At 42.3% G+C, this 25,747-nt stretch overlaps 1 protein-coding gene across 1 annotated transcript; it reads left to right on the top strand.

Moving 5' to 3' along the window:
• Positions 1-15,265: 15,265 nt before the first annotated feature.
• Positions 15,266-20,699, top strand: PRELID3B (PRELI domain containing 3B). The gene is made up of 6 exons (XM_056507352.1): positions 15,266-15,400; positions 16,004-16,172; positions 16,534-16,623; positions 16,924-16,994; positions 17,812-17,914; positions 18,601-20,699. Exons 1-6 carry the CDS (start codon positions 15,369-15,371, stop codon positions 18,718-18,720), a joined length of 585 nt encoding a protein of 194 aa, XP_056363327.1. The 5' UTR covers positions 15,266-15,368; the 3' UTR covers positions 18,721-20,699.
• The last annotated feature ends 5,048 nt before the right edge of the window (positions 20,700-25,747 follow it).

Here is a 25,747-nt window from a genome sequence, read left to right as displayed (position 1 = left end):
ATGTGTCAACCTTTTCACACATTCAGATGAGCCCCAAATCAAGAAGGATTTCTGCTACCTTTGGTGCAGAGCAGCTGCATGCACAGGGCAAGGGGAGGGAAACTGGGGAGACTCTGGGTGGTGCCCCCATTGCTGTTCACAGCAGGGTACTCTGGCTGTCATTTGCCTTCTCGCCCAGGGCTGAGGAGCCACAGCTAAATGTCAAACCAGCACAACTCAGTGTCAGCAAAACCAGCAGGACTGGACTGCAGGGCTTCAGACTGCTGATCCCAAATTTGGACAAAGACTGATAAAGGAGTTAAACACTGAATCACCCAACAGTGAATGAAAAATGATCCTCAGCCCTGTGTCTGTGTGGTAAAACTCTCAGATATTGCCATTATTACACAAGCCTGACTTGGCACTAAGTGGGGTCTGGCTACTGGCCACAGGAGAAATTTAAATTCTTCCATGTATACACTACCAGCTGAGGTCAGCTCCAGGAAAATTTTGCTGGAGAAATATCTGATAGAGAAAAGTAAATGTCTGGAGAGACAAGAAATCTGCTGCCAGCAGGGTTCCATTCATGCAGACCCAGTGCCATTGCACAACCTGATGTAGTTTGCAAGCTGACATTGCTTAAATCAATTTAGCAAAACTGGTCATTTTCCTGGCATTGAAGACCATTTTGTGTGTGGGTAGAAGTAAAAGAAAAGAACCACAATTTTTTCTATTACTTTTTCTCTAAACTCTTAATCTTTGTGTTCTGTCTTTTGCCCAGTTAAACACCATGCATTATTAATGAGTGATATCAATCTTTTATTATTCATATTTAAAAAAAAAAAAAAATTACTATTTTCTTGACTCAGTTTGAAAAGTGTAGTAACAAAATACACATCTTGAAGCAGTAACTCTCTGAGGTGAATGTGTTGCTCATTTTTGTCTCAATATGACATGGACAGTTATTTCATGACCCTGCAGCTGCTGTATTTCCAAGTCACCATTTCTCCATGGTGTTTGCAACTGTGCTGCTGGTGAAGTAGCACCTGGAATGTCTAAATCCACCTAATCCTCCTCTGAGAATTAATCCCCATGAAGAACCATTGTGTAATATGATATTGGTTATCACAAATAGCAATATTTCTTCTATAGACATGAACACTTAAATTTGAATGTACAGGAATCATGGTTGCCTACACATCTTTCATTTGATCATTTCCAGCATGGCACTTAAAGTGACTGTTTTTCCCAAAGATCACAGCTTAGTGAATTGGCAGAATCTTTTAAAGCAACTATTAAAAATCTGGGGGGAAAAAATTGAATATAGAAAAATATTCAAAAAATATTTACATTCTTTTAAACTGGACAGCCAACTACTGCCCTCCTATCAACATTGCATAACAACTATTAAGATTCATCTGGCAGTTCATTCTGTTTGTTGAGCAAGAAAGAACTACCACCCATAGAGGAGTAGAGCCCTCACAAACTGGTCAGGCCATACCAAGAGAAAAAAAAACTTGAAGACAAAAATTTGCTTTAACAGCAAAAGGGAGAGACAAAGCTTCATCAGAAGCAAATGTGGGTCTCCTTGCCAAAAAAAGTCAGTTCAAGGAAAATTAAAACAGAAGGCAAAAGTAATGGATCCCATAGGGAAAGGACTCAAGGGCTGCTGAAAAAATGCTAAGGCAGCCACAAAACTGAGAAGGTTCAGCTGGTTGCAGACACAACCTCAGTTTCACTAAGAATTGAATTTTTCCTTTAAAGTGCTTGGGTTCTTTCCACAGCCCAACAGCAGGGCTGGACAGACAGACACTCACCCAAAGGAGAAAGGAAAGAAAAAAAAAAAAGGAAAAAGTTCAGCCTCAAACCATCTTCCATTAAAATCCCATAGGCCTTTTTTCCAAATGTAGTTTTAATGTGTGTTAGGTAAGGTTCTAAATGCTGAATCATCACACAGTTTGATTTGGGACTTTATTTGGTTTGGGTTCTTAGTATTGACCATAAGCAGGGATGTTTTATGGACTAATTTACAAGGATAGTCTAAAATCCATGAAAAATCTTGGACATCAAAGAGAAAAAGCAGATGACCCCAGCTTTGCTCCTGAAGTATCAGGTGATGGGGTGGGAATGAAGAGCTCCAGTTCCTCCTCCTTGCCCAAATCTTCCTTTTGCTGACAGCTGAAAGGTTAAAAAGCAGAGGAAGCTATAGTGCCTCTGCCACAAAAGAGATGTTTTGCAGGAGGAACAGGAAGGGTCTTTCCAGGTCCTATAGACTGCAGGATTAATGAGCTGTAGTTTTTTCAGGCATATCACATCACAAACATGAGTAATTACCATTATGACACACTTAGAAGCAATGTAGCTTTCAGAGGAACAGTTGCTCCAACTCGAAAAGGCAACAAGGTTCAGTGGTTTGTACGTGCACAAACTACAGATGTATTCATTTTTCCATCTGTTTCTTATTTGCACAGAAAAACAGAAAACTCAGAACTACTGACAGTACTCAGAAATGTTCTAAAGCCCACCAAGTACACTGACTTTAATGTGATTTACAGAGAAAGAGAATAGAATTTGACAGGGTCATTGATCACTTGAACCAACTCAGATCAATGTCAAAACCAGTAAAAGGAAGCATCAGTAACTATAAATAGAGAAACACAGAATTCCCATCACCGGGACCCCAGGCCAGCAGCAGTCACCAGTGAACCCACGGTCCACACCATTCAGACAACTCAATTATGGATTTTTTATTTTCCCTGTTAGTTTCTACATAGCTGTGTTTTTTCCCAACATGTTTTCAAGGAAATCCTACAGGCCTGTAATGTAGTATCCAGCTCTTTATTGACACACCTAAATTTAGGATTTTGAACCAATTGGTACACTGTCCTTCCCATTATAAAGGGGTCTTCATTTATACCACAAGCTGGATAGAGTTAAAATGAGACCTTTTTTGAAAGTTCAGCTCTTCCAAAATGCCTGGGAGAAACTTGCCAATTAACTCTTCTTTTTATTACTTTATTAATAATTTTACATATCAATATTCTATTATGCTATATGCTATCCACTGATATCCACCAACTGGTGTCTTCTTACTTAGCTTTGTCTCAATTTCACTCTTATTTTATCTTTGAACAATGTTGAGTTCCTCTGAAAAATGTTTTGTGAATTTTGTGAGAGCTGCCAGGTAAATTTTAAGTGATAACAACTAAGTTCCAGTGGCACACTGCTTGTATCTGTGTCATAATTTTATCTAACAGTTACACAGAATTTCACTGGGAGAAGAGGTGCTGTATGTAAATATATATGAACACGTAATTTAGGATGCACTGCAGGGAACAGGAGCTTTTCAGCCCCTGGGGCTGCCCCAGTGGTGTCCCGTGCCCACACCGAGCTCATGAGGAGCACCTGAGTCACATCCCCACTGCAAAGCACCAGGGCAGGCTCAGATCTGGCTCTTTGCCTCTCCCCCTGGGGCTGAGCAGCTCTTCCACGTTCCACAAACTCTCACCTGGCCCAGGGGTGCCCCAGGAGGGTTCCAGTGCTCATCACGTGCTTTAGGGCTGCAGTTCTTCCCCTGAGTGCCTCATGCATGGATAAGTGCAGGATAAAGGTCATGTGAAACAGCACTCCTGGCAGAGGGAAGTTTATTATTGCACTGGACTTGGATTTCAGTTGTCTGTCATGGTGAGACATGGTGTTTCTGTCCCTCTCTCCTCTGGGTCTCATGGAGCTTTGCTTTTATCTGTCGTCAAGGAAACACCAGGGTTCTTTCCCCCTTGCTCATTAATGTCTGCATTTTTGTTTCCATAGCTACAAAGGAGCCTTAGTGTTTTAAAATAGCAGTAATTGGATTACCATGACTTTTTCAAATTTATTGACACCATTAATGGCTCTGATTTTCAAAAGCAGACACTGAAATTGTATCAGCAGTTTTTCAGCTATTAAGGTGTTATCTCCTTGTCCTGAAATCCTGGGTACATGGCCAGAAAAGCCTTCAGCATCCAGACACTCACTGCAGCCAGACTCAGGCTCCATACGTGGAGCTCTGAAATTACTGAAAACAGTAATAGTAATGCTCTTTACTTGGATTAGTTTCAATTTCTGATGGTCTCCTGCACAGGTTCTGTTGTGAATCTGCTTGGTATTAGCATATTACAGACCCTTTGTGATTTGATCCCAGTAGAATAATCCAAAAGAATTTTTGCAGCCAAGGATCTAGGCAACTCAGGATGCAGGAACATGAGAAAAGCACAAAAAATTGAGATTACCAGCATTGTTAACAACTGGAATTACTTAGCAGGGACATAATTCATGTTTTAAGACAAAAAGTGACACTCCTACACTGTCTGTGGCTCTATGCACCCTCCTACCACCCTGAAATTGTTCCTGTGCCACCTTCTAGCACTTTTCATTTATGTGTTACCATTTATTTCCCTATTTGAGGTGCCCATAAGTGCATATTCTGTACCCCTACCCTTTCTTTCCTGCCCCTGTCCTCAGCCAAGGACAGAAAGCAGCTGAATTCCCTGTGTGGATGTCCCAGCAGTGGTGTCACCACTCCTTGTGCTGAGCCCCAGCACTGGAATAAAATTAACTAACAGTTTAAAAAGTTGTAAGAGATGGACAGACAGAATGTCCAGATACCACCTCTTGTTTTAGAAAAACAAGCTCAGGAGAGTCACCAGCCTAAGATCCAGCGTAGCAAAAAGGTGACAAGTGGCTAAACACAAATAAGTGTGAACAAGAAAGTCTCTTTAATCGAAAATATTAGCTCACAATGGATTTCTGTGCATCCTCAAGGCTCAGACATTCTATTACCATAGAGGCTCAGACATTCTATTACCATAGAAACAGTATCCTGTGTCTCTGAGGACCTGCTGTGGCTGTGTGCTGCTATGGAAACAGTCATCTGAACAGCTCAACTCACGTCTGTGTTTCAGTGATTGTGTTTGTAAAGATCCATTGCTAATTTATCCTTTCAGGATTAACTCTAATAAAAACTGTCTCTGGAGTACATGGCAATTTAATAAACTCCTCAAGGCTTCTCCAAATTAAAAATACAGCAATAGAAAAAAATATACATTAGAATTACCTTGCCCTTTCAATTACCAACCTCTCCTAATCCCTACCATCAGCAAAGGCTTGGGGAAAAGATGGGTCTGTCCTCCCTGACAATCGTTAATAAAACTACTTCAGGAAAGCAAATTCTGATGCTGTGTTCTGTGCAAGGACCCCTTCACACACCCATCCTATGTGCCAGCACGGAAATGAAATTCAAAATATAAGAAGGTACAGGGAGAAAACGTGGCTCACATGACTGAACTGGGAATTCTCACAGTTTAATTCCAGGTGAACTGTTCTTTGTCTCAGAAAAGCCACCCAAGACAGATTTCGGAAGAGATAACATGTGAGTTGGAAGCTCAACTCCCACCAATCTTTTCCTGGGAATTGAGTCCTTAGCTGATCCTAGAAAATCTCCTCAACATTTTCATATTTGTAACATCTGAGATACTACTACTTACATATTTCACTAGAGTTCTGTGGGCATGAGTATTTAGTATTTTCTTGACTAAAGCCCTCAAAGAATCAGGAACAGAACTAAAAGGTGCTGTTCAGGTTAACAATCACCTGTAATAAGCTTCCTGCCCAATTCATAGATTTTCCTATGTAGTTACTGCAACTTAAGACTATAAATTCACTTTTTTTTATCTTTATCTTTTTTTTTTCTTTATTTAAAATCATCCACACCAAGAAAGTCCTTTCCAACCCAAGCCATCCTAAGAAGGTTACATCCTATCTCTTTATTCCTGCACCAAATACTGTTTATTATGGCTTGTAAAGGGAACATTTCCTAACACTGAATATCTGAATATCTCTGATTACAGTGGCATTTTAAAATTTATAAAGAAATCACTCAAACAAAATGAACTTGTGAGTATACTTCAAATACCTCCACTGAACTTCAGGGAAGCAGGAAAATAAAAGCTGCTTAGAAATGTGTCAATTTTGGTCTTTTCCCTTTTGAGAGGAATGCAGTGATATCTCAGCAATATCATCATAATCTATTGTTTTTCCTTTAAAATATTTACAGCCTCTTTTATCAGCAAGGATTAAGATATGTGACACTCTGAAGCACACATTTATACAGGGAACAAACATTGATTTTGGAGTAAGCAAATTAAATATGTTTTAGCTGTTGCTGATGCTGGGTTATCTCCAAGTTTTGTGATTAATGAAGCCTTGTGGAGGCTTTTTATTAATATCATCATTTTGCTTAGAAGTCTCCTTGCCTGCTGCTCCCCTCACTGATGGATCTGGCAGCACCAATCCCTGTGTGGGTCTGCCTGCTCAGCAGTGTCCAGCTGGTCACACAGTATTTGTTTTTCCTGTTCCTATGCTACTCATCCCACTGCACATTTGGGAGCTCCTGGCTTTGAAGATACATAGAGTGCACATCTTGATTAAAAAGAAGAGCTGTGCTCTTCATCTTGCCTTTCATAGACCTTTCTTTTTAATAATTACTGCTTTACAGTATTCTGAGTATTTCAGAGAGCTCCTGGATACTCAGAATTTTTCATCACTACAAAGTGTATATAAAAATTCCTCTTATTTCTGGACATGAAAACCAAATATTGACACTAAGAAACTTAAACTCCATTTTTGCCACCTTATTAATCATGAACCTGCTGGATCTACTATTGAATCAATGCACTAGAACTGATACAAATATTATTTATTGTGCAGCAACTTGGAAGTGGTTTCTAAATGACTCAATTTAGAGAAAAAATAAATTGAGGCAGCTAGGTAGCAAGTGCCTTAATGTACACCATGCAAGACCTAGATATGAAAAACTTCATTTTAAATGGTTTTGTGAGAAGAGTACTCAATGCTAAAACTACTTATTCATTTAAAAAATATTTTTAACTTCAGTTTGTAGCTGTCTGTTAACATTTTGGACTCTGTACTCATGTAACAGAGAACTTATATAGATCCTCAGGAGATGGATTAATCCAAGCTGACTTAATTATACTGGGATAAATTTGATGATTTTTCAGAGCATGGAATTTAACTTTTTCTTTTTTTATTTATACATGTGGCTTATTCCTTTTATTACTGCTGAAACACTAAGTTGCAGACAGCTTCCTTTCAGCAGTACATTAAGTCTAGGCAGCACAATGGTGAAAAAGCTGTTTTCTCCCACAGGGTTCTCTAATTAATCATGGCTAATGAAGCTGTGCTAATTAACAATAATGGGGGTGGTGGAAGGCCTAGAAGAGTCTGAGGGCTGAGTCCAGGCTCTGAGGATTTCACTTGCTGTCCTTCACAAGTGCAACACACCCAGGGCTGGGCTGCAAATGGATTTTTAACAGCTCGTATGTTCTTGCAATATTTACTAAATTCTTAGATCCTCAAGTTGTTGCATATGTTTGACTCAAATTCTCTTGGTCTGTGTGTAGCAGGTTTGTACAGGCCTGTTAAATGTGTTTGGCTTTGGATCAGGACAGAATGTAGTGGAGTTCTTTTGCAGGATTTCCAAGATTATAAGTATCCCCACATATTCCTCTCACTTCCCTTAAGTGCTGCTATATTTCACAGCTAAGTACATAAAAAAGCCCCCATGGCCTGGAGTGTCAGTGGTTAAAGGAAATGCAGATCCAGGCATTTTATCAAGCTGGACTCTGACAGTTTTTATCACCCCATCTCATGGCCTTTGATTTTGATTTTTTCTAAATTAAATCTATGACTTTTACATCAGTGAAGATTTTATGGAGTCTGCTTACTTTTCAGTTTAATATGGTTATTAGAGCATACCATGAAAGAAAATACTTTTGTCCCAACTGTGCATGAAGAGTATTCTGTTACTTTATTTGCCTGGAAGATCCTTGCATTGTTTCCATCTTAAACTTTCCTATTTGATTAATTTTATTAATTCTTTTTCTTTTATAGTTTATCCCTTAGATTGGATGAAATGAACTCATGAGAACCCCTCAGAAGGCTGTTTGGAAAAGAGAAGCATTTTCAGTGAAGCTACAAACAGGAAACCACCACTGGCCAGATAAGATATTAAAAATTTTAAACTGTCAGAGTGCCTCATCCCCAGAAGGACAAGGATCATTTTCAGGTTCAGTTTTTGACTTCCATGCTTGCTGTTTCCCTGTGAGTTGTCAGTCCTGTCCAAACACCAGCATTTCTTCTCAACTTGGGTTGGGAATTCCCAGTCAGGCCCAGAGGAGAGGCTGGGACCGAGCTTTAAGTTGCTGCTCCTATTAAAGATCTGAAGTCCCAGAGACAAGGTCTTGTGTTCCCAATAGCTGAGACTGGATCCTCCCCCCACACAGAGGTAACAAATACAGTCTCAGCACTAAGGACAGCAGAAATACTCTTAAATCCAGGATCCACCTGCTCTCTGACCCACAAAACTTTGAAGAAAAATGATTTAATGCCTTGCCTTCAGCAGAGCTGTGTGGTCAGCCACAGGCACATGAAATCCTACGTGCCTCGAGACTGTTTGGTTTATATTGATCTCATCATTGTCTTGGTGACAGTTGAGATGTCAGCACTGATGACTAAGTGGCCACTTCCACTTTGTGTATGACTTTTATTTCCAGGTTTTGGTTTCTTTAAACTGCGTCCAAAGATAGCTGATGGAGCACAGGATTTCTGAAACAGAGTTTGATAGAAATTTTGGACATAGGAGCAAGATCTGCAGACCATGAGTTTGTGACTTAACACATAATTCTGACCATGACCTTCATCACTGGTTCTTCAGACTTTGCACTGAAAATTGCACCCAACAAATGTTTGAGAGCACAGTGTTTTTATAAGAACTGTTGTCATCTCTTGAATTACACAAGGATGACTGGGGGAGAAACATGATTATCTCCAAACAACACAAAATCATCAGCATTTTCAAAGTACTTTAAAATTTGTGGTTTTGTCTTTAATTGTGCTGTTACTGTGCTTGCTCATGAGTTGTGGGTGATAACATGTGATTATCATCTGCCTACTTGATCATATGCACATTTGTGATGCTTGCAAGAGCAAACATTATTGGCTGGGATCTGTCACATTCTCTGTTTCAGAGACTGTTTCCCAGACAACAGCACAGTCCCCTTCATCCACCCTGGACCTGGGCTCAGTCTAACACCTGGAGGCAGCTGCTGCTCCCACTCCTGACACAGACGTTTGTAGAGCCATCATCCAACTGCCTGAACTCTGCAAGGCAAGGAAACTGCACAACCTAAATTAAAAAGTCAAAATGAGTCAAACAGCACCTACCTTGTTACAAATTCTGAGTCAGTTCTTAAATTGAAACCAGATCGTTCCTTGCCAAAAGCCATTTGAGGGCCATGTACTGCCTGTTTAAGACCTCTGCTGCCAAACATAAAGCCAAGCACAGATGTGTAAGGTGGTAAATCATTTCTCTGTAGTCATCTGAGTGTGTTAAAACAAAGGAGCCCAGAGGGCAGGTGGGAGAGTGAGTGTCAGAAGCGGCTCAGGCCAGCTGGGGGGATCCTACGTGCAGGGCGTTTACATTTTGGATGTTGTCAGGTGGGGGAGGAAGCTGATAAGAAAAATAATTATTTGCATTCAAATTATATAAACAGTGCCAGAGCCTGGTTAGTGTAGGCAGTGTTAGACAGAGTGTTTCCCAACTGCAGGAGATGTATCACATGCTGGGTAAGGAAGGTATATGAGGCAACAGCACTCTTGAAGGTGTGCAGCTTTAAGCCTCTTGGCACATTTTATGGCAGAAGAATAAAATTTAAAGGATCTGAAAATCAAATGTTTGTCCAAGATCATTCTATTAAAAATGCACATTTTTAATATGACCTAACTTAAACTCTGTGTGGTGAAGTGAAGATAATGTCTGGGTTTTAATTTATCAGGGGGAGGGGGGCAGGATATTGCTGGGATTTGGGCAGGGCTCTTCACGGTGTGCAGGGGTATTTGGGGAAGGGAGAGATGTTCAATGGCAGCTAACAAAATCTCAGTCTCCCCTTGGTGTTCTTAGCTCCCATCAGCTAAAACTGAGCAGCTGCAGCAGCAGTGTAGCAGTATCACTAATCAGCAGTTCAGAGCCCAAGCTGTCCTTCCACATCAGGTGGCCACAGGTATCTGAAGATCTTATCACTAATTTTTTGTTTTTCACTCATTAAGAATGACTTCAAATGTGAGTGGAATATGAAATGATTTTGCTTATTGATCCTGTGACGTTCAGTCAGAATATCCTGTAAGTTTGCAGAGGGTGTGCCATTCCCTCTGTGAGTGCCATGGGAGACCCACGGTAGGATCTGATGGGAGATTTACCACCTTCTGTATCACTCTTCACTTCTGACTGCAACTCTGCCTTTCAGAGCTTCTCCAAGAAAAAGCAAATCCATGATCAAGATGAAGAGGCCATTCTCTCTCCAACCAAAGACTGCTTTAAATTTTTTTAAGATATCCCTCACCTCCTGCTGAGAGCTTCCTCAGATGCATTCTGTGAATGATGTCCTTGGCTTTCCTTACTGTTTCCATAAAGTACTAAAGGCTTTTATCTGACACCAAGTGCACAGGTTTACAACAGGACATTTGCAGCCTGAATTGTTCTCAGGTTTTCCTGTCTGGATATCACTGTTACCTGAGACACTGGACTGGATTTACTGAAATCACATCCCAGAGAGTTGTGCAGTGTAATTGTAGATGTGGTGACCAATATCTGCAAAGGGAAGAAAAGCTACTTCATCACAGATGAGGACTTGTGCAAATTGAAATCTAACAGACTGTTCTCACAGGGACACACAGGGAGTGGAATACACAGACAACACATGTGATCCAGCCCCCTCTCGTGGTTTTTCCACACAGAAGGCAGGAATCGACTCAAACTGGTTTCTTAGTAATTATATAAACACCTGCATCTCTTCTCTGAAAGCTGATATAGTTACTGGCATTTCATTTCTTCTTAAGGAGTGATAGGTCTTAGTCTGAGGATAGAAAATGACAATCGGTAAAAATTTTTGTTTGTATTTCCTAGGTAACTTGAGAGCTATTTCTGGTGGAATATGAAGGACTAAGGGAAGGGGATTTGTTGGCTATTTCTATAAACTGTTTTTTATTCAAACAGAGGGAGGAAGTAAAAATTACAGGATAGAAGATAAAACTCTCCTGGTCAACCGATAAAGTGCAGAAACAAATACAAGTATTTGGCTGTCTTACACTGCTCTGTGTTGTAACTGAGTTGAATTGAATTGCATGATACAAACAGCAAGTCAGTGTTTGTCAGCAGATGAAGAACAAATGCACTGAACTGAGAGAGCTGCTGCAGGTCTGGCTAAAGCCAAGCTGGTGCCAGCGGGTGTTTTGGGGGGTGCACAGCACTGGCCAAATCAGCCCTGATCAGTTGTTCTTGCTTTACAGCACTAACATGACTTTCCTGTCATTTTTCCATTTCATTTCTGGCTCACTGTGCAAACAGAAATTTAGCTGTCTTGTTCCCTCACAGTGCTCATCCTGGCCATGTGAAGAGCTGTCCCAGAGAACATGAGCAGCAGTCCCTGGACAGAAATAACTGTCCTCAGGTGGCACCAGGGCCAGCTCACACAGCTCACACAGCTCACACAGCTCACACAGCCCGGGCAGAGCTGCAGAGCAGCTGCACGGGGGCACTTTGGCAATGCAGCTCCCCTGCTCGAGGCTGGAAGGTTTATGGAGCTCAGGGTTCCTGAGTGCATTCTGGTCCTTTTCCTCTGGCCTGCCTCAAATGAGGGCTACAGGCCTCAGTGATGAGGAATTTGGGACAACATCTGCTCTGAAGAAGGGAGGTGAAGGGCTTTGGGGTGGGAGGCCAGTTTGCTGCAGCAGTGGGGAGCACTGTTAGGACTCAACATCAGCAGTGAAATTTTTAATGTCTTACAGAGGAGTGAAACTGCTAAAGAATTCTGGTTGCTTCAATAAAAACACATTTTCAGTATTGAAGGGGAAAAATATTTTTATTCCATTTATGCTTCTCTGAAGAGACAAAGAGATGCACCAAAGCATGTGAATGTTACTCTTTGCTACAGTGTGAGCTCTGTTCTAAGCTAATAGGTGTCTCATCATGGAAACTCATTTGTGCCTAACACTACTTTTCCAGAATGTTCTGTAGTGGTGGCATTTCCCAATTGGTGTCTTCTTTAGATATTAATCAGAAATCTGGAAGGATCAAAATAACTTGAACAAAGCTCCTATTAAAGTATGGGCAAAGCTAGAGGGGTGGGTACCATCCTGCACGGAGGTATTGCTGTGCTTTCTTGCTGTCAAATAAAGGTATTTGTTTATTAAAAGCACCATTTGATGTGACCTTTTCATACAGGGATGCATTATGACTTGCCAGGCATGAATAAGCCAATTCTGGAAGCATTGAAAAGGAGCTTTGCTATCCAACAAAGTTTTCTCTAAGAAGTACATTCAGGAAAATACAGCCAAGCATGAGGAGCTGAGGTACTGGATTGACAGCTGATGAAAGGGTGTTTATAGATGGGCAGCCATGAAGAATTGTATAATGGAAGTCACTGAAGAGGTATGTCTGGAAAAGAAAACACTGACAATTTTCTATCATTACAAGTGCCAGACTGACAGAGGGAGTGGGAACTTGTTTTTCCAGCTCAAGAAAAGAGCAAGACCTTTGAATGGTTTTCATGAATATTGCCTGTGAATACAAATATTTCACACAAACAAAACTTGGATTTCAGATCAAGGAACTTGTGCAGTGTAACTGCAGCATAGCCATATTTCAGAATATGACAGTAGGAAAATACACCACAAAATACAATTTTCTTACGTGTAGGAAACAGTAAACACCTCAGCTGTCATGTGAAAAGTGCAGAGTTGTGATAGCTGAAACCAGAGCCCGTGACAGGGGGTACAGCAGGTGAGTGCAGAACTTTCCCCACTCACCCCTCTCTGTATCACCCCTGCAGTGTCACCTCTGCACAATTCAGTTCTGGTGACCTATGACAAATGGCACTTGAGGCTTGTATTCATTTCCCTCAGAAGTGCAGCCTGAGTCACTGCCATTGTCACCAAACCCTTTTCAGGCTGGAATTCAGTGACATTTCGTGCTGCAGTGAGCTGGTTGATCTCTGGAGCAGGGCTCTGAACCAGGCTGCTCTTTGCTTTCCTAACAGAAACACAATACCTGGATTTTTACATAGCAGTGTAGGCCTGGTTGGGTTTGACAATCTGGGGGTTTGGTACTCACTATGGAGAGCAGGAACCTTCTGGATATAATGCTGGAGATAAAGAGACTTGGGCTGTGAGTTATTTCCTGATATTTGTGCTTTTTGGTCAAAATTACGATGTTTTTATGAGGGTGCTTAAAGGGAACAAGTCACACCTCCCTACTGGCACAATGGGTCTGGCAATACAAAATCTTCCTGCCTCATTGAGCAGCTAATTGTTTGAGACCCCAGAGCATTTCCCACAGATTTCCTAGGGCAATTTCTGGTATTTCTTAGCCAATCCAAGAGGATTGCTCTGCCAAAATCTGAAACATATAATCACAAGGCCCATCTCAGGCATCAGTTGCATTTAGCAGCTGTGAACAAACAGCCCCTGAAAGATACATATGGACTAAGTAATCTCATCATGGGTTTCCACAGGTTTTCATATTCTCTTGTAGGTGTGCATCATCATCCTCAGTGATCATTTTAGTACTGCCTGGGACTGGACAAACTCAACTGACAGAATGTTTTCCTTTATTTCAGTTATTAGACAGATTCTCACAACATATAGGGGCAAAGATGTTGGATTTTATGGTATTATAATACACGTAAATAATTCTAATGTTTAGGATGTGTCACTTCTTATTCTGCAGTTACAAATGCGCATTTTATTTTCCTAAAGTCTGGCTGTATTATTTATAATTGTGTGATTTTTCTTACAAGACAGGTTTATAAGTAGTTTCACACTTCATATCACTCAGATATAGAAAGCTACTTTAACAAATCTCCTGTTAAAATAGCCTGAAGTTTCAACGAGCAAGAGCTGCTGAAATCTAGCTCCTAATCTGCACCATATGTTGGCGTGCTTCCCTTTGCAGATGACATTTCGCTTTGCTTCCAGTAGATAACATTTCTTTTACAGAAAAAAGCCCTGATGAGAGGCTACAGGCAGCCTGATGGATAAGGGACGGGAACCTGCTGCACTCCCCCTGCCTATTAAAGGGTCACCACCTTCCACAACTGTGTCACATCGAGACCTCCCAAAATGCTTCGCATTTTTAACATATTTTGCAAAATTCTCCAGCTGCAAAAGTCTCTCGGTGGGTATTCAGACTATAATGGATTTAGAGCTGCCTCACAATCTCCCACCAATAACTCTGTCTAATCTAACACATCAGCAGTGCTCAGGAATATCCACGAGGTGAGTCAGTGAAAATAAGATCAAGACAGGTATGCCCAGCAAAAGTTTATTCTCAGAACAGCTCTCATTTAAGTATTTCCTACTGGCTCAACCTGGTATTGATTGAATAGCGGCTTCTCTGTAACAGGGCTGCCGGATCTGATGCTGGGGACGCTCAGGGATGTTGTGCCCGCTCGCACAGCCGGGCTGGGGTTTCTGGCACGGCAGCCGGTGTCAGCACTCACGGCGCGCTATCATCTGTTTCTGGCAAGTTTCGCTCTCGTGCTTTTCCACTGAGGCTATTTCTGTGCGGTTATAGGCACACAGAGGTCACTCCCTCTCTGTGCGCAGGGAACGTTCCCTGCTTGAAACAAACACCGTTTTCACTGAACTCAGGGCACTTTTCAGCGCTGCTTTTAGCAGGCAGCGCGGGACGGCGCGCCAGGAGCCGCGAGGGGCTGTGGGTGCTGCGGCCGCTCCTCCAGCGAGGAACGGCGCTGGCGGCGCTCGGTGCCGGTGCGGGTTAATGCGCGTTATGAAACCCTCACGAAACTCTTACAAAACCGGCCGGGCCCCGGCACCGCGCCCCTGCGCGTCACGCGCGTGACGTCACACCCCGCCTGCGCCCCCTGCCGACCCAACGCCGGAACGGCGCTGACGTCATCGGCCACCTGCGCCCGCTCTGACGCCATCGGGCAGGGCGGCGAACGGCGGCAGGGCCGGGCTGGGCCGTGCGGGTCCCGGCCTCAACCCCAGGCCGCACCCGCCCGTGTTGGCGCGATGGGCGGCGCAGCCGGCGGTGCCCTTCAGGCCCGGCCCGGGGTCACCGGCCCTGACCTCACCCGAACGTCCCCGCTCGGGCACGACCCCGCTCACGCCGTACGCGCCCTGTGACGTCAGCGCGGCGCCGCGCGGCGATTGGCGGGCGCCGCCCGCGCAGGCGCGCGCTGCCGGCGGCAGAGCCGGGCCCGCGGAGCTGAGCGGCGGCAGCGGCCGCGGAGCGCGCCCGGCCGGGCCCCGCAGCCATGAAGATCTGGACCTCGGAGCACGTGTTCGAGTAGGTGCCGTGCGGGGCGGCGGCGGGGCCGCCCCGGGTGCGGGGGGCCGGGGGCTGTGGGGCTGCGCCGCGCCGGGGCCGCCCCCCGAGGCTCCGCGCCGCCGCCCCGCTCCGGCGGCCGCGGCCTTTCGCCTCCCTGACCTTCCCCGCGCGTCCGTGCCGGGCCGGGGGCACGGGCCGGGGACACGGGCTGGGGCGGCTCCCGGGGCCGCTGGGGCTGTGGAAGCTCGGCGGGGGCTGTGGCTGTGCGGGGCCACCGCGCCCTTTGCTGCCCGAAACACCGTGAGGCCCTTCTGGTGTCGGGCCCGGCTCAAGTACTGCAGAACAACTTAAAAATAATCCGAAGGGAGTAGTCGACTTGGTAAATCGCTCTAGTATTATGAGAATCGGGGTAAAGGGCAGTCTTTTAGCACTGGTGTCACAGGGAAAGTATTCTTATCCAGTTATAATAGAACTCAGCACACCAAATTAATCAGGTGTGTTGTATACTTGATTTTCATGTGCGCTGCCCATTCAACGCAATAGAAGTTTTTTTCCAGGGAAAGAGATAATCCTATTGAAACCAGAGCTGTGCAACTGAGTGTCCTGGTTGTGTTTGGATAGTCACCCCTGGGAAACTGTGATGACAGCTGCCATGAGGAAATATCCCAACCCCATGAACCCCAGCGTGGTGGGAGTCGATGTCCTGGACAGACACGTGGATCCCAGCGGGAAGCTGCACAGCCACAGGCTCCTGAGCACGGAGTGGGGAATCCCGTCCATTGTGAAATCGGTGGGTGTTGTGTCATAGGCCAGAAAGGAACACCGAAGGGTTGGGAAGCTCCTGAGCCAGCTGTTGTAATAGATGTGTATCATTTCATAACTTTAATGGTTTAAAAGTTTAATGGTTTAAGCATTTATGGATCAGGGAAGCTCAGCAGCAGCACAGTGACCCTGTGGTCAAATCTGGATCTCAGACTGCTTCCATCTGGAAAATGAGGTCTACCTGAACTGAATAGCTTTGTTTTAAGCTAAATCCTGATTGTGTTCTCTTGGTGTCTGTTCAATGCAATAACCACTGCTTGTGCATTTAAAGGCATGAAGCATTGCAGTGAGTTATGGAATTGATCCCATCTCTGTTTGCCTGTCCCCAGCTCATCGGCAACTGCAGGACAAGGACATATGTGCAGGAGCACTCTGTTGTTGACCCTGTGAAAAAAACAATGGAGCTTAAATCCTGTAATGTAAGTAGTTGTGTTTGTGCCACTGAAACAATACAAGTTAAAGGTTTAAGTAATATGGTAATAGTTGGTTAGTTCTGCTTTTCAGGAAGGAGCTACTTGCTCTTGGAACTTGTCACTGCTGAAGCTGTGCACATACTGATGAGCAGGAGGAGTTCTGTGGGTGGGGGTGGTGTTAAGTAAAAATGTTTTAAAGCCTCTTGGTGTATGTACACTGTGACTGTTTCCTACTCACAAAACAATTTGCTCTCTATAGTACTCTGTTAATTGTATCAAGGGGTAATCCTGTCCTGTGTTCTACAGATTTCATTTACAAACCTCGTGTCGGTAGATGAGAGGCTTGTCTATAAACCACACCCTCATGAACCACACAAGTGAGTATCTCCCTTCTCTGAGATTGCCCACAGCTATTGGATTTTGCTTTGAAAATGTCCATGTTTCCCTTGATCAGAAGATGGGGTTTTTCATGTCCTCTTTACAGTAAATTGTCTAAACCAGGATTAAATGGACTGTCACCTCCTGCAGTGACATTGGTTCTGCAGTCACTGGGAGACTTTGGGTCATGCTGTGCTGGAGTCCAGTCCTGTTCAGGGTGTTCTGTCTGTAGCTGAGTTTGTGTACATCTGCAGTTTTCACTCCCTGTTCCTGATCTCTTTGTTAGCCTAAGCACAGATCTGCACTAGAAAGCCCATTTGTGTGCCTTTAGCCTCTGGTTTTGGAGGATTGTGTTTTGGTGGTTGCTTGGGGTTTTTAAGACAACTGAGAACTTAGTGAGTCTGTACTGCTGGAAGTGGTGATAATTCTGAAACATCATTCTAGGGATTCTAACACTGGAGATCTTTTCTGTCATGACAGTCAGAAATGTTCAATCCCTATTGTTGAAGGGGATGTTTTAATTTTGTTTTCCCAGTATGCAGTAATTCCAGATCTGCTCTTTCCACTCTTATCATCCTGCTGCTAAAGATGGAAATGGCTGAGAGCCACAGAGGGAGACTTGGACTTGCCAGGCACTCTTGGGCTTTATAAGTAGAAGCATAAAGCAGTTACACAATGTGGAAGAGGATTGTGTTTAGGGGGCAAGAAGTTCTGTATTATTGAGCAAAGCTGATGATGGAATGTACTTGTAGGGGTAGGAGGGAGTTTCTTTTTTAGACTACTCAGAGTAATTCAATTTCCTGCTCTCTGTTTCAGAACCATTCTGACACAAGAAGCAATAATCTCTGTAAAAGGTGTCAGTCTCAGCAGTTACCTAGAAGGACTAATGGCAAACACAATTTCTTCCAATGCTAAAAAAGTAAGTATGGCCTTTGTGTAAAATGTATGGTCACTGGCTAAATGTCAAAGGGAATCAAGATCTCTGTTTTACTTTCTGGCATTGTCAGCAATCTTAGGAAGGGGCCACATAGTTCTGCTGCCTTTACAGTAGAGACTGAATGCTGAGCATGCTGAACTTCCTCTTCTTTCTCCTCTTGTGAATGGAGATAAGATAAATTGTTATTGGCAAAACTCTGAATCTTCAGTGGAGAAAACATGTCCACTCACTCAGCAGTTAGACACTGCCATTCTTTTGCTGCCCTCTCGATGCCATCTATTCGTTTTTGCTGTCAAAAAAGGATCTACATTCTTACAGGTCTGAAGTAGTTATGTGGGTGCAATGAAGCAGTATTTTAGTTGAGAGTGTATCCTCTGGCAATCCAAAGGTATCTTAAGTTCAGCCTTGAGAACTATAAAGCAGTCTGGATAAAAAGTCTTTTGTGGATCATAATGTGAGAACTGCTGATACAAGGAATTGTTTTCATGAACTGTAAGGCAGAACATGTTCCAGCAGTACTGCAGTTATTGAAATAACCAATATCAGAGGCATGTATTTCTGTTCATTCCTCTTTCAACTGCTGTGTCTTTAGTCATTTTCACTAAGAGTTTAATTGATTTAGTTATTTACTAAGATTTACACACTGATAAACTTTTCTTTAACTGTAGGGCCGTGAAGCATTGGAATGGGTAATTAAAAGACTGAATGCTGAAATTGAAGAGTTTGCAGCTTCAGCAAGAGGAACCATGAGGAATTCGATGGCAGCAGCAGCATTTGTAGAGAAATGATGATAGTTCTTAGACCTGCATCACTAATGAGGCTTAACAACCTGCAGCTTCTCTCCTGGCCTAAATACATCTATCCTTTGTTATTTAAAGGATGTGTGTATTAGGCACGTTATAACATCTGGAGAAAAGCTGAATTCTTACCAAGGCTGAGGCTCAAAGGCTGTTTAATATATTGAGTCAGCTGGACCGAATTGTGGTTACAGATGAAGAAATAAATTTCAAATATAGTTCCTGTATTTACATGAACACTAACTTATAATGTTTGCAGATATGAAATAGCCTCATTTAGTGGTGAGGCTGCATATGGTGGAGGACACTGGCATGTTAGGCTAACTTTTATTTTTGTGTGACTTATGGACTACCTCTTTTGGGACCAAACCCAAAATTAAGCAGAATGGTTGTTCCAGCATTGTTCTTTTTGTTGATTTTTGACAGTTGTGTGACACAACTTGGTTTAACAGAAAGCTTATTACTTGATGCTTGAAATATAAAAGAATGTACAAAATATTTTTTGATAAGCTTTTTAACTTGACTGGTTTAACTAACACGGTACTCAAATGGTTTTTCAACTTAGTCACTATAGGTGAAACATCAAAACATCAAAGTGTCTCTTATCTACCTACCAAGACCTAAATCCTGCTCCTAAATGCAACATTAATGAGCTGGGCATGCGGTACCTTAAAATCAAATTTTATCTTAAACTTCTACAATAAGTATCTCCATTTCTAGAAGCTGATTACATAAAGGTACAATAAGCAGAGAGCCTTAAAATCTTGTAAGCTGCTACAGTAGTAGGTGTTCACTCCAAAGAACCAGTTAAAGACTAAAAAACCTTTGTGAAGGGGCTGAGGAGATACCTAAACATAAGAGGAAGTAGCATTTAACAGTATACTCATTAAGTTGATCAGAAGCTGTTCCAGAAGTAACCTGCTCCATCCACTGGCTATTGTGTTGTCCTTTACTTTAACCAGTGCTCTAACTTCTGGATCCCTTTACCCTTTGAACTAATTTGCTCACAGTACAAGGTCCTTTGTATTCTCAAGGGTTTCACTTGGTGTTCTCCAGTCTCTGTTTCCTGGTACTCCTTGCAGGCTCTTGGCACTGTCACCAGTCACTCTGCAGAAAGGTCAGCCCTGGCACGTGCCATGGTGAGCCAGTCTGCAGGTCCTGGCACCTCACAGGACTCTGTCCCAGAGGCTCCTTCAGTGTGAGCACAAAAAGGCAAGGGCACAGCCCACAAGTAGCTATGGTGGTATTTCAGTGCCTGAGGCTTTTCCTGGAATTTTGGTTCTAAGCTTACAAGAAGTTTCAAGACTCTCTTAGCCTTTATGAGCTGTAATGTCACCCAGCCCAGCACATTTGATTTTGCATGCCATTTCTGTTATATCAAATTGCCTATTAACTACTGTCTGCTATATAAAGAACCAGAGCTTATTTTAACAAACAACATTTCCACAAGGTTTGTGCTAGGGGAAGAAAACAGGAATATAGATATATAACTTTTAAAAATTAACTATTCTAAACAGAATATTTTTCTAAACAGAAATGGTTTGAGACTACCTTACTAATTGAAGTCATTGAGGTTTGCCATACTTTTACAGGAGATTATTACAACTGAAATAACATTTCAATTTTAAAAGTGATGTGAAACTTCTGCAAAACTGTACCATCATTTCTGATAAAAATGCTTAGCTTGAAACTCATTTTATGTTTGTTCAGCCATTAGCATCATTTGATATTTTCAAGTCAGTTTTTTCATTTTCAAATTTTTCTGCACTAAGGACTGCATAGTAAAACTCCCAGTTTGGCCTTGCACTGAAAAAAAACTTACTGTTTAGTTTTTTACAGGCATTCAACAACTTCTTGAAAGATAATACATTTCTTCTGTTTTATTTATATGCCTGCATTCTCATTCTGTCAGAGTATGGCTTTCTGTATGTGACGCTTTTTAAATAAAATTTTGGTTCAGTTCTGGCTAATTCCTGAAATTTTCTGGTCTATTTGTGTTTTAGAACTATGAGGTGAATAATCTAAAATAAGAGGGGTGAAGAAATCCCTGGAGTGAGTGACTTCTTGAAATGCATATCCTAAAATGCACATTCACAGCTGCTGTGGTCTTTTTTGCTTAATAACTCAGCTTTTCTGCAAACTAACTAGCAACCAGATTTCACAGTTTGCTGTGGAGAATCCATCCTGTGGAAGGATTTTCAAAGTGCTTGGGCTGAGGTTTGTGTTCAGGTTCACTGCAGTGAGTGTGGGTCCTGAGGGTGGATGCAGCGCTGCTGTGAGAGGGGCAGTGCAGGGAAGTTCTGGGGGTTGGAAGGAATGGAGGGGGTGGGGAAGGACCAGGAGAAATTAATTTAAAAAAAGGGGAAGGGGGCACAGGAAGTGGAGGGGCAGAGGTGGAGGAATGTGATGTGAAGAAATCAATGCTGTGGGCTCTGATGGATCCCTGCCCACCAGTAGTGTCAGCCCCTGTTAAGCCACAGCAGTGAACTACAAGTACCAGCCAGGGGTTTGCTTCAAAAAGCAGAAAATTTGTAACCACCTTTTCCTACACCATTGCTGATCTGTCTCTTGTGGTCTGTACTTGCATTTATATTTCCAATAAATGTCATACATAGTAAACATAAGCACCCACTGTGTGTAACTGCAACATTTCCAATCCCCTGGCCCTGACAGAGCATTGCTTCAAAGGGAAGTTCAGCAACCTGCTGAGGTTCACTTTTATGGAAGAACTGAAGAGTGCTGATAAAGAGCTTGTGTGGAAGCAGTGAGTCATTCTATAAAGGTGGAGGTTGTTCTTTCACTTGCATAGGACCTGTTAATTTCTATCTCAAATAACTTTATAGCTTTGCTTTACATGTTGCTGTAGAACTGAATTATTCTGAAGGTAAGTTTACGTGTTACAACCAAGCTGAACTAATTGCTTACCTTAGGAGGACCACGGGCACCAACTGTGGACAAAATATCTTACATCATGCTATTTTGTTATAAGCACATTTCAAAAATAACAAAAGTTATTAAACACATGAAAAGAAGTAATGCACAAGATTTTTAAAACTTGAGTGTACCTGAATTCTGCTCTGCAGATCCTGGGTCTCTCCTCAGGGTACTTATGCCAGATTTTGTAGAATGAACAGCTGAGACTTGGATGACACTGAAAAATTATTTTTACTTTGAATCCAGGTGTCCAAAAGTTGAAAATTAATGTCTTCATCTGCTTCATCAACTAACCTTCGAAATACTGTCCTGTAATGGAAACAGCACAGAACTGAATCTTGCTGTTAAGATTAGAGCTGATTTCAGTGGGGTGTTTGCTGCACTGTGCTCAGCTGTGCTCAGACAGGAGATTTACCAGGAGATGACCTGTATTGTCATCAGCATGGCATCATTTCCAGTGGCTGTGCAGCAGATTAGGGTCAGCAGCAGAGAACAGCAGAGCTCGACCAGCACAGCCCAGCATGGCTTACCCAGGCAGAGAAAGGAGGTAAATCCACAGCTACCCAAGGTAAGAAATGTTATTACTGACCTCTGCATTTTGTACAAAGGTGACCATGATTCCACATCTCTTGACAGTGTTATTTCATTGGAAAAAATGCATTAACTTTGTTATTTTAAATTAAAACAGGAAGAACTCAGTGAAGGGATGATGGGATTTATAGCCTGTTGGACACCAGCTTTTTATTGTATTGTAATTTGCATTTTCTTTTTTTTTCTTAATATTTGTTCTCCCCTGTAAAATACACTTGAGAAAACTTGGAAATTAAAGGTAGTCACAAAATTATATTGTTTTTAGATTGCAAGGGATTTTTAAGTGGTTAATTACTTTTATGTTTTATTAAAAATAGAGGGCACCAAGCAAACTTGTAATTTCATCATAAATTATGCATGTTTGGAAAAAGTAATTTGTTTTGCCTTTTGGTCCATAAGCATTGTACTCTTCAAAGAATTGTAACCATGTTGCAACAGCTCTTAAATTGCAGAAGCATTATCTAAAAATGTTAAATATAGTCAAGAAATTTTGGGGCTCTCATCAATGGTATATTAGCAGGTCTTTTTTTAGCGTGGCAATTTTTGCATTGTGCTAAATCCTCACTATTTTAGTGTTTGCATAGTAAAGACACCATTCAAGTTCAGTGGCTGTTCAGCAGACACCTGCTTCGGTTAAGAGGTGACCTGGGTGGGAGTTGCACCCATGGTGATTAAGTTAAATCCATTACACACTCAGCTGGCCATGGCTTGTGTAAAAACTTGGGCAAAGCTGGGCTGTGCTCACCTGCAGCCTCCTTACTGCACTTTCTTGGTCTGTAAATGTAATTGTGATGAGAGAAGAGTTTTTGTGCCTTCCTGTGCCTGTCTGGAGAGGCAGCTGCAGGTTTGGGTGCTCTGAGCTTTGCAGTGCAGTCTGGAGACAGCAAGGCAGCTGTGGATCAGCCTCTTGATCTACTCACACTATAATTAGCTGCACCTTTTTGAACTGAAATTTAAGCTGTTCAGTTCCCTTTTTAATCACGTCTGCCTTCTATCACAACTTCTCTACAATATTTTTACTAAACAATTCAAACTAGCACAAATGAAAAATTATTGTTACTATACAGGTTTTATATCCAGAGCTATAAAAAAAGTAACAAAATAAGACCTCTTTTTATCTGAATAACAGTAAGAACTGCTGTTGCTTAAATGTTTATTTCTTGGGCACAGATTCAGTTTAGCACATTGTTAGTTTCCAAAAACAAATCCTGTACCTGCTACACAGAAAAATGAATCTGGTTGAACAAGGACAGGCATGCCAGGAGGGAAGACTGTCTGCAATTGTATGTGTGATTCTGTAATGGTCCCCTGGAAAGGCACAATGTTCTCAATAATTCTGTGGGCTCCTATTACTGGAGCTTTTCTACACAAAAGAGAAACTATTAAGAGACCAAGCACACAGTTTGAATCATTATTTTCAAAAAAATATGGTTTTGGGGTCATGCTGTCTTTTCGTTTTGGTGTGATGATAGAGATCTTTTGTTTAAAATACTCCTGATTTAATACCCATCATGTTGGGGATTTATTTTGCTTTTCAGTGTCATCTCTTCAACCTACCTGGACCTACTTGGTCTCACTTTTTCGGCCTCCCTGGACCCCTCCAGTGTCAAGACTTTAGCCTCCTTGGAACTCTTTAAAATCCCCTTTTCAGATTCATTGGATTTATCCAGTCTGAGCTCTTCATCCTCTGTGGAATTCTCCAGTCTCACTTCTTCATCCTCTCTGGACCTTTCAAGTCTCACATCTTCATGCTCCTCAGACTTCTCCAGTACTGCCTCTTCAATCTCCTTAGAGCTCTCCAGTCTCACCTCTTCAGACTCCTGGGAGCGCTCCAGCTTCTCCTCTTCAGTTTCACTGGACCTATCAAGTGTCACCTCATCAGGCTCTCTGGATCAGTCTGGTGACAGTTCTTCAATCTCTTTAGATCTCTCAAGTGTCACCTCTCTGTCCACAGATTTCTCCAGCCCTACTTCTTCACTCTCTCTAGACCTCTCCAGTCTCACATCCTCATCCTCCACAGAGGTTTCCAGTCACACTTCCTCAGCTTCTCTGGACTTTTCCTGTACAGTCCCTCCATCCTCACCAGATGTCTCTGAGTACAGCTCCTCCACCTCGTCAGAATCTCTAGACCTCACCGATTTTAACTATTTCATGTTTCAGCGCTCCTCTGGGTTATCTTCATCAACTCCTGAGGATGTTTCCAACCTTCTCTCTACACCTCTTCTGGATGTCTCCAATCTCACCTTTCAGGATGCTTCTTCCCTCACTCCCTCAGTTTCTTTGGACATGTCTAACCTCACGTCCTTAGTTCCCCCAGACCCATCCACACTCACATTTCTGGATGTTGCTAATCGCACTGCAGCGGCTTCTCTCCATCTCTGCATCTAACCCTCCTGACTCATCCCCTTCTCTCTGCAACCTCTCCCTGTCCTCCTCTCCTTTATCTCCTCTCTCCTTTGTTCTCTCTCTGAAAATTCTTACCTGAGGAAATTTTAGGTAATTTACAAAATATCTCCTGGCATCTTAACTGAGCATGAAAACAGGTCATACCAATCTATAATGGTGCCTTGTAACAGCTGCATGAACATCAATATTTATTCTGGAATTTTTGTTGAGCAAACAAAGTTTCTGTAATTGATTGATATCCAGTCTGCCTCAGCACAGTTGATACCTCTCCCAAAGGTTTAAATTTTTCAGTTCATGCTGAATTTTCATCTATCAAGACCAACAAATAGTAAATAGAGCTAAATTTGTAAATAATTCCATCCAGGTTGTGTATCTCCGTTATGGATTTATAACTGAGCTAATTTCATAGAATTGCAGGCAGGGAGATACAGAGAGAGAAGATGTGGCGGGAAAAGAAAATTGTGGAGCAAAAAACAGGTGAGAAATGGGTTTGGGAGAGGAACAAGAGAAGCCATGGGGCAGGAATAGAGGGGCTTGTAGCTGGGAAAAAATGCCCAACTCTACTGACATGATTTTTCTCTACCAAGCCATCTATGTGGATTGGGCGGCCCATGAGGCTTAAAATAATCTTAGTGCTAATTATCTATTAAGCCATCAGATGTTCCCATTAAAGAAGCATTTGCATGTAATATCCCCTTTCTCAATATATGCAAGTACTGCAGTTACTTGTCTTGCATCAAATATGCTGCTTAGGCAGCACAGAGGGGCTTCCCAAAATCTTTGGTGCTGTCTTGTATCTTTTTGTTATCATTGTTATGACTGGGGCTTCAAAACTATTTCCTTTCAATATCACTGGCACCTTTCTGTGCTAAAAGTGCAGAGACATGTTTGTCATAACAATTTTTTGATTTATTTCGTTTCTGCAAATCGGAAAGCTTTGCTCCAATATGCCACATCTGTCACAAAATTAGAATATGTTTCACACAAAAATAAAGAAGAAAACAAATCCCTGAAGTAAGACTTGTTTTCTGCCTCATTTACACTAAATATTTCTTTAAAATTAAGTAGGAACAATTGCAATATGCAG

This window comes from Oenanthe melanoleuca, chromosome 20, assembly GCF_029582105.1.
Source record: "Oenanthe melanoleuca isolate GR-GAL-2019-014 chromosome 20, OMel1.0, whole genome shotgun sequence".
NCBI classification, from domain to species: domain Eukaryota; kingdom Metazoa; phylum Chordata; class Aves; order Passeriformes; family Muscicapidae; genus Oenanthe; species Oenanthe melanoleuca.
The sequence above is the reverse complement of the archived record's forward strand: the minus strand, read 5'-3'. Positions and strand labels throughout refer to the sequence as shown.

What these genes read in the sequence shown, in the direction of transcription:
- PRELID3B (XM_056507352.1), top strand. Translation starts at nt 15,369, where the DNA reads ATGAAGATCTGGACCTCGGAGCACGTGTTCGA. An exon ending in TGGAGCTTAAATCCTGTAAT is followed by an intron (nt 16,624 to 16,923) that starts GTAAGTAGTTGT and finishes TGTGTTCTACAG; the next exon opens with ATTTCATTTACAAACCTCGT. An exon ending in CACCCTCATGAACCACACAA is followed by an intron (nt 16,995 to 17,811) that starts GTGAGTATCTCC and finishes TCTCTGTTTCAG; the next exon opens with AACCATTCTGACACAAGAAG.